The sequence below is a fragment of the Mizuhopecten yessoensis genome, unplaced genomic scaffold, assembly GCF_002113885.1.
Source record: "Mizuhopecten yessoensis strain PY_sf001 unplaced genomic scaffold, ASM211388v2 scaffold10735, whole genome shotgun sequence".
Taxonomy (NCBI): Eukaryota; Metazoa; Mollusca; class Bivalvia; order Pectinida; family Pectinidae; genus Mizuhopecten; species Mizuhopecten yessoensis.
In genome coordinates this window covers 20549-29900 of record NW_018408695.1, presented here as the reverse complement: position 1 = coordinate 29900, position 9352 = coordinate 20549, and the positions used below count along the sequence as shown (strand labels likewise).

Below are 9352 nucleotides of genomic sequence, written 5' to 3'. Positions count from 1 at the left end.
CATAAACAAGGATGATTAAATAGTGTATTTAAAAACTATCAAAAAATAGTGTTGACTTTAAATTTTTCTATCCACTTTTTCACCCACAATACTTAATGCAGCGGAAAGCTGCAAATGTGTTGTTGCTTTAGTTTGAAGTGGGTTGAATCCGGATTTGCCTCTACGTTTAGGTTAATCACTCAGCCTACCTTTTTCAATTCGATGTCATTATCATCCTTATAACAAAACGTTCCATCTAACTGAAATATTCTATCACATCACAATAAATCGCTTATATATTAATATGAAATACGTGTAGTCTGAAAATATGTATGAAAGCATGCATTTTGTCTTTATTCTAATTAAATGCATAACTGACCGTGAAGTTTTAACAAATTGTCAAATTAAAAAAAATGATATAACTACATTTCCTTGGAAATGATCCACAACAGGACATGTTTAATTTTGAAACCATATTCAGACTTCTTATTCCAGGTAAAAATACTAGTTTCAGTTTAACAAGGAATCTTGGCATTTGGCCATTGTTTAAGCGCATGCGTTGTTAGCGATTATGTCACCGACTATTATAACTGATACACAAACGATATGTGTATTGGGTATTCCGAGATAGACATTGGACTGCCTGTCTAGGGTGTGGACGATATGTGTATTGGGTATTCCGAAATAGACATTGGACTGCCTGTCTAGGGTGTGGACGATATGAAGGAGCAGACCCTGGTAAGTAAGGTCGTGGTGTAATTAATATAGAGATCCTCTAGGAGGTCGTATGATGACGGTACAGAAGATGGTGGCACTACTTTTCTGAAGTTAGTCACATTGTTCTGACATCCAGATAGCCAAAAGTGCTCTATCCAAAATAATTACACCAATAATTGTGATATATATACCTTACCGTCTGGCCTTAACAGATGTATGTATTTGTTTTGTTTGGCTTACTTGACTTGGAATAGAAACACGTGATATAGGGAGTCATTTTATTGGCGTGTTTATTCTGCAAAGTTACAGTTTGTTTAAAACGAAATGACGAAATGGCTCTCTGATTTGTAATTACAAGACTGAAAGGAAAAGTAACAACATGTATATTCTCCGAAAGGAAAGCGAAAGTAGGTAAATCGGTTTATACGGTAACACAGGCAGACATTATTTAATTGGCTGGTGTACGTTGTACATGTGAACATTGAAAGATATTTGTGATATATTCTACAAAACTGAGACATGGTAAAAGTTCTCCAATACAAAAAATCTAAAAATAGTTATATGATTTCTAAAACCAAGACTGATAGAAAATGCAGTTGTACTATCCGAAATAAAAGTGAAAGTACAATGTAGGAAGAAACTGTACTTAAAATAAGTATACGAACGAAATCAAATTTTTGAAATACAAATGAAACAATGATAGCGATAAAAAATAGCAAAAAATGTCATATATATATATACCTTATATTTATATTTGCATGGCATTGTCACAATATAGCCTCTTTGGAAGCTGTGTCGTTGATGGGACTTTAATTACCAAGCAGCACGAGACAAAATTCTTAGCATATTAATACAACACTGACCGGAACTACAATATCCCATGCAAATTAACATGACGGCTGCTGAAATATCGCTAGGCATTGTGAGATTTGACAATGTCATTGTAAATTTATGTGCAAAATAAAAACTAAAATAAAAAATAATTTTATTACAACAAAAACAAGACCAAGGTCTGCAATATCATACAAAATGCACATCGGTTGAAATCACCAATGCCGGCAATGGAAACAATTTTAACGCTCATGCAATTTATCAAAAATATCGTCCGTTACACTGCACTGATCAACAGGCGTTCGTTACAAATGTACCGAAATACACATATTCTATAGACCTACTGACACATATATTACAGACCTACTGATATGAGTCACAGCACACATAAACATTTCAGACATTTGTAATGAACCCCTGTGCTCCGTCGCAAGATCACTCACTTCAAACGCGTCTCGCAGCCACTGTTTCCTCAGTTTCTGACGACATGTCAAATAACGAGGCTGTTATAGAATCTACAGACTGTAGTCAGATTCCCATACAATCAACAAATAAATTCACGTCTGGATTCTTCACAAAATGACCAAAGAGAAAAGTTCGAATTAACTTCCAAAAATAACTCCCTCGTGGAGGGCAAGGTCGGATTTACGGTGTTCACTGTATTTATCCATGCGCTAAATTTGTTCCGGAGAAAAATCGAAACAATTTCAAATCTGACTTTCAGCCCAGAGTTCTATTGATAAACTTAAATCACCGGCCCTATAGACATATCATACGCAATTGTATTGATACTGAATTATGGAATAACATTGAAGTGTTTGTTAAAATTTCAAAGTACTACTTTGTTTGCCAATCAGCACGCGACAAACACGCTATTCAAACTATTGAACGAAATTTTGTGGACTATCGATAAGGCGGGCATTTTGAATTTTAAATATAAATTATAAGTTAAAAAAATATTAAACTAGCGCGCATTATGTTGTTTGCTTGCAAAGCTGTGTCATTCAAATAGATCATAAATACCATACAAAAACAGTTCAATGCTTAAATAATCGCTTTAAGACATATCGCTCGTGAAAGTCCTCGCCGCCACAAACTAGGGTATTCTTAGACTGTTGTCCACTACAGTCCTCGCTGCCATAAACTAGTGTAATCGTAAAATGTAGTCCACTACAGTCCTCGCTGACACAAGCTAGTGTAATCGTAGACTGTAATCCACTACAGGCCTCGCTGCCACAAACTAGTGTAATCGTAGACTGTAGTCCACTACAGTCCTCGCTGCCACATGGTAGTGTAATCGTAGACTGTAATCCACTACAGTCCTCGCTACCACAAGCTAGTGTAATCGTAGACTGTAGTCCACTCCAGTCCTCTCTGCCCCAAGCTAGGGTAATCGTAAACTGTAGTCCACTACAGTCCTCGCTGCCACAAGCTAGTGTCATCGTAGACTGTAGTCCACTACAGCCCTCGCTGCCACAAGCTAGGGTAATCGTAGACTGCAGTCCACTACAGTCCTCGCTGCCACAAGCTAGTGTCATCGTAGACTGTAGTCCACTACAGCCCTCGCTGCCACAAGCTAGGATAATCGTAGACTGTAGTCCACTACAGTCCTCGCTGCCACAATCTAGGGTAATCGTAAACGGTAGTCCACTACAGTCCTCGCTGCCACAAGCTAGTGTCATCGTAGACTGTAGTCCACTACAGCCCTCGCTGCCACAAGCTAGTGTAATCGTAGACTGTAATCCACTACAGGCCTCGCTGCCACAAACTATTGTAATCGTAGACTGTAGTCCACTACAGTCCTCGCTGCCACAATCTAGGGTAATCGTAAACGGTAGTCCACTACAGTCCTCGCTGCCACAAGCTAGTGTAATCGTAGACTGTAATCCACTACAGTCCTCGCTGCCAAACGCTAGGGTAATCGTAGACTGTAATCCACTACAGTCCTCGCTGCCACAAGTTAGGTTAATCGTAGACTGTAATCCACTACAGTCCTCGCTGCCACAAGCTAGTGTAATCGTAGACTGTAGTCCACTACAGTCCTCGCTGCCACATGCTAATGTAATCGTAGACTGTAGTCCACTACAGTCCTCGCTGCCAAAAGCTAGTGTAATCGAAGACTGTAATCCACTATGGTCTATGCTTTAGTTTTATACGATTTATCTTTTTTTTTTATAGGGCATGATTGTCATGCAACACCCAACAACACAATGTTTATCGCCCCATAGACTCCCTCCCACGTTATCGGTACAACAGTCTATTCAGTATCCGAGTGTTTTTCTTGTCGGACAACATTTCGACTTCGTTAGAATTATTTTGTTAGAAAATATAAACTTCAAACAGATGAAGTAGAGTAGAGTTAAGGGGTTAACAACGTACTGCTGCGCATACATATTATACATGTACCTACGGTCTACTTCATCTCAGCTTCTCCGGCATTATGGTACAGCCACACCATTTCAGTTTATTGTAACAAGAGTTATAAGCAAACAGAATGAAAAATAAATTAATGAATAAATAAATAAAATGAAACTTATAACAGCCTTCACCTTGTAGCTATTGAACACTGTGGATATCAACCAATGATACATATGAACCAAAATGGCTCGTACTCGGAGTTGGCATTGTACATGATGTATACATGTAACATTGTGTTGTGATATCAATTGTTTATAATGCTAACACTGGAGGTTGACACATACTAAAAGTGAAGTCCATAGAATTTCATGTAAAATATTGACTGTGAATATAAACTGGAATCGGTTCAATAGGCCTATTTCATTTCATAGAAAATAAAAGTTATTATAAAATTCTGATTTAGTTCAAATAAGAATATGAATTGTGTAAACTTGAAAGTTGGAGAAAAGAGTATAGATGTATGAGAAAAGAGTTAATATTTAACCTTTTTATGTGTTAATGTCGATAAGAAACCCATTTCTTGTCTCATCTGCATGTTCTTGAACCAAAACGCATGAGGACATTTCATTACACATTGTACATGGTAAAACAGAATTACGTCCCTTGCAGGAACTAATAAGACGCTGATTGTTGCTGATACCCAAGTATGGCCGATATCCAGAGACAAGCAAAGGTAGGTTCAGTCCTGAAGTAGATTGTCCGATCTTTATTTTAAAGCTGTAACTCTCTGAAACGATCATACACAATGTAGCACTACCTAGTCCAATCATCCTGACAACGAGGTTATTGACCAGAGGCGATGTAATGTATTCACTATGAGTAACACACTTTACTTTATATCTGTAAAGGCTACGTGTGTTGTTCCATGTGTTGTGTAACGTACATTCGTAGCTAAAAGTAACCATTTTACGTATCAAGTCGACAGAGCAAACAGTATAATCATAGTAGCCTAGTCTAGGCAAGCTGACATTATTCATTTGTTTCATGTATCTATTTACAGAAATATCCATAAGAATTCATTTCCTTTTCGCATTCGATCGGCTTGTTATAATTTCTGATTTCCAAAAAAAAGATTGAAAGAGGAAGTAGTTCATTTCTACGAAAGGAAAACGAAAGTGGGTAAAACCAATTCACAGCAGCGCATTAAATAAGCACTACGAGTAAAGATAATGAAATTTAGTGCTTGATATACAAGTTAAAGAATCATAGAGGTGGACACGTGAAAGGAAATTAGGGATAATTCTATAGTTTTTTTTAAATTTGTCGCTCGAAACCCCAACTTTCATTGTCATGTAAAATTCACCACAGTATCGTATCAACTGCTATTTAAAGGGCGACAACTCCAAAAGTTAGGATTGCAATGTAACGCCGACCAAACGCACTAGACTTACTCTAAGTGGATTTTAGTAGTCGTAATACATCATAATTCAATTTAAGCTTTCACGTGTTTTATATATTTTATTTCGTTTTTTACAGTTATTATTTTGTTGTTCAAAAGAAAAAAATATCTTAACTGGCACTGCTTTTACCATTCATTATGTAGGTTTCGACCTTGCACAAGTTATACGGTGATAGATACAACCAGGCAGAGGCAACGTGTTTACTGAAACACCACGACTGGGACGAAAGGGAGACAATTAACTTCATACAGGAAAGTAAGTACACCCAACTCATACACTAAGGTATAAAGGTCACAGAGGCCAAAGTCAAAGGTCAAGGTAACAAACAAAGTCAAGGATCATAAATATTTACTACCACTTGCTTGGTTTTGAAAATTCTTATATACCAGCATCTCATCGTTGATATGATATATATTGAAATCATCCGACATAAAACCTATATCAGATGTTGATCTATCAAAGCATTCACACAGAAAGGGAATGTTTTGTTTTACAGGTGAACCACGTGACGTTCGTAAACTGATACAGCGACTTTCGGGGGTAATGATTATATTTTGTTCTGACCTAGATTTTCATAATAATATTTGCATTATTTTGTTGAGAGAGAACCATGCCAAGGAATTGGAATACCATCAGTCCAGCTGACCTGTATATTAGTGGCAATATAAATGAAAAAATAAATATATATATATATATATATAATACCATTTCCTGCAATAGAGAAAACATGTTTTTCCATTTTAATAAGAATACTTAACATATCTCTTCAAATTTAATCCAGAACGAGACTTCAGAAATCCAGAAAGATGAGGACTTGGTTCGGTCTGTAACCAAAGGTTTGACGACCGACATGAGACAGTTTTCCTGTTCTCCATGTGACCAGGTCTGGTGGCGGACAGTGCCTATCAACAAACCGGTAATACATACAGATGACATGGCGTTTAGTCCCCAATGTTATATATCGACCAATCCCTCTAAGTCTGTCTGTAACTTTTCATTTAAAATAGATTTCTGGACAGCTGAAGGAATTTTGACAGTTTAGCCATGGACCCATAAAGGCGTGTAGAGTATTTCTAGATGTATTGATTCAGTGTTGAGGATATGTCTCTCCTATGGAGCAGAGGGTCGGGGATCATTTATCAAAACAGGACAAAACTTTTTCGACTTAAATCCAAGTCGTATCAGCTAGTTTACCCAAGAAATGTTTTTTGAACCTGGTAAATAGTTGCCATGAACAAATGAATAATTAAAACAAACTACTAAAATGTTTATTCATTATTTAGGTGTCGAAATGCAAACTCTGCAAGACCAAGTATGACCCTGTACCTAAAGAAATGATGTGGGGATGGGCGATATTCAAATGTGAATGCGGGAAAGAATTCAGGTAAGTCAGGTGTCTGTGTGAGTTATGTGTATGTGTAAGTCAGGTGTCTGTGTAAGTCAGGTGACTGTGTAAGTCAGGTGTCTGTGTAAGTCAGGTGTCTGTATGAGTTAGGTGTATGTGTAAGTCAGGTGTCTGTGTGAGTTAGGTGTATGTGTAAGTCAGGTGTCTGTGTAAGTTAGGTGTCTGTGTAAGTCAGGTGTCTGTGTAAGTCAGGTGTCTGTGTAAGTTAGGTGTCTGTGTGAGTTAGGTGTCTGTGTGAGTTAGGTGTATGTGTAAGTCAGGTGTCTGTGTGAGTTAGGTGTATGTGTAAGTCAGGTGTCTGTGTAAGTCAGGTGTATGTGTAAGTCAGGTGTCTGTGTGAGTTAGGTGTATGTGTAAGTCAGGTGTCTGTGTAAGTCAGGTGTATGTGTAAGTCAGGTGTCTGTGTGAGTTAGGTGTATGTGTAAGTCAGGTGTCTGTGTAAGTCAGGTGTATGTGTAAGTCAGGTGTCTGTGTGAGTTAGGTGTATGTGTAAGTCAGGTGTCTGTGTAAGTCAGGTGTATGTGTAAGTCAGGTGTCTGTGTGAGTTAGGTGTATGTGTAAGTCAGGTGTCTGTGTAAGTCAGGTGTATGTGTAAGTCAGGTGTCTGTGTGAGTTAGGTGTATGTGTAAGTCAGGTGTCTGTGTAAGTCAGGTGTATGTGTAAGTCAGGTGTCTGTGTGAGTTAGGTGTATGTGTAAGTCAGGTGTCTGTGTAAGTCAGGTGTATGTGTAAGTCAGGTGTCTGTGTGAGTTAGGTGTATGTGTAAGTCAGGTGTCTGTGTAAGTCAGGTGTATGTGTAAGTCAGGTGTCTGTGTGAGTTAGGTGTATGTGTAAGTCAGGTGTCTGTGTAAGTCAGGTGTATGTGTAAGTCAGGTGTCTGTGTGAGTTAGGTGTATGTGTAAGTCAGGTGTCTGTGTAAGTCAGGTGTATGTGTAAGTCAGGTGTCTGTGTGAGTTAGGTGTATGTGTAAGTCAGGTGTCTGTGTAAGTCAGGTGTATGTGTAAGTCAGGTGTCTGTGTGAGTTAGGTGTATGTGTAAGTCAGGTGTCTGTGTAAGTCAGGTGTATGTGTAAGTCAGGTGTCTGTGTGAGTTAGGTGTATGTGTAAGTCAGGTGTCTGTGTAAGTCAGGTGTATGTGTAAGTCAGGTGTCTGTGTGAGTCAGGTGTCTGTGTAAGTCAGGTGTCTGTGTAAGTCAGGTGTCTGTGTAAGTCAGGTGTCTGTGTAAGTCAGGTGTCTGTGTAAGTCAGGTGTCTGTGTAAGTCAGGTGTCTGTGTAAGTCAGGTGTCTGTGTAAGTCAGGTGTCTGTGTAAGTCAGGTGTCTGTGTAAGTCAGGTGTCTGTGTAAGTCAGGTGTCTGTGTAAGTCAGGTGTCTGTGTAAGTCAGGTGTCTGTGTAAGTCAGGTGTCTGTGTAAGTCAGGTGTCTGTGTAAGTCAGGTGTCTGTGTAAGTCAGGTGTCTGTGTAAGTCAGGTGTCTGTGTAAGTCAGGTGTCTGTGTAAGTCAGGTGTCTGTGTAAGTCAGGTGTCTGTGTAAGTCAGGTGTCTGTGTAAGTCAGGTGTCTGTGTAAGTCAGGTGTCTGTGTAAGTCAGGTGTCTGTGTAAGTCAGGTGTCTGTGTAAGTCAGGTGTCTGTGTAAGTCAGGTGTCTGTGTAAGTCAGGTGTCTGTGTAAGTCAGGTGTCTGTGTAAGTCAGGTGTCTGTGTAAGTCAGGTGTCTGTGTAAGTCAGGTGTCTGTGTAAGTCAGGTGTCTGTGTAAGTCAGGTGTCTGTGTGAGTTAGGTGTATGTGTAAGTCAGGTGTCTGTGTGAGTTAGGTGTATGTGTAAGTCAGGTGTCTGTGTAAGTCAGGTGTATGTGTAAGTCAGGTGTCTGTGTGAGTTAGGTGTATGTGTAAGTCAGGTGTCTGTGTAAGTCAGGTGTATGTGTAAGTCAGGTGTCTGTGTGAGTTAGGTGTATGTGTAAGTCAGGTGTCTGTGTAAGTCAGGTGTATGTGTAAGTCAGGTGTCTGTGTGAGTTAGGTGTATGTGTAAGTCAGGTGTCTGTGTAAGTCAGGTGTATGTGTAAGTCAGGTGTCTGTGTGAGTTAGGTGTATGTGTAAGTCAGGTGTCTGTGTAAGTCAGGTGTATGTGTAAGTCAGGTGTCTGTGTGAGTTAGGTGTATGTGTAAGTCAGGTGTCTGTGTAAGTCAGGTGTATGTGTAAGTCAGGTGTCTGTGTGAGTTAGGTGTATGTGTAAGTCAGGTGTCTGTGTAAGTCAGGTGTATGTGTAAGTCAGGTGTCTGTGTGAGTTAGGTGTATGTGTAAGTCAGGTGTCTGTGTAAGTCAGGTGTATGTGTAAGTCAGGTGTCTGTGTGAGTTAGGTGTATGTGTAAGTCAGGTGTCTGTGTAAGTCAGGTGTCTGTGTAAATTAGGTGTCTGTGTGAGTAAGGTGTCTGTTCGAGTTAGGTGTATGAGTAAGTCAGGTGTCTGTGTAAGTTAGGTGTCTGTGTGCGTTAGGTGCATGTGTAAGTCAGGTGTCTGTGTAAGTCAGGAGACTGTGTAAGTCAGGTGTCTGTGTAAGCTAGGTGTGTGTAATTTAGATGTCTGTTTAAGTCAGGTGTATTCGTAATCC

The 9352-nt window shown here is 39.2% G+C and overlaps 1 protein-coding gene across 1 annotated transcript in view; it reads left to right on the top strand.

The window, feature by feature from the left end:
* Positions 1–558: 558 nt before the first annotated feature.
* LOC110462040 (repressor of yield of DENV protein homolog) overlaps positions 559–9352 on the top strand; it is an 18202-nt gene continuing 9408 nt past the window's right edge. The window contains exons 1-6 of the mRNA XM_021515816.1: positions 559–717; positions 4555–4618; positions 5489–5600; positions 5842–5885; positions 6127–6261; positions 6629–6729. Coding sequence (XP_021371491.1) covers positions 4592–4618; positions 5489–5600; positions 5842–5885; positions 6127–6261; positions 6629–6729 — 419 coding nt within the window. The 5' untranslated portion in view covers positions 559–717; positions 4555–4591. The remainder of the gene's footprint in view (positions 718–4554; positions 4619–5488; positions 5601–5841; positions 5886–6126; positions 6262–6628; positions 6730–9352) is intronic.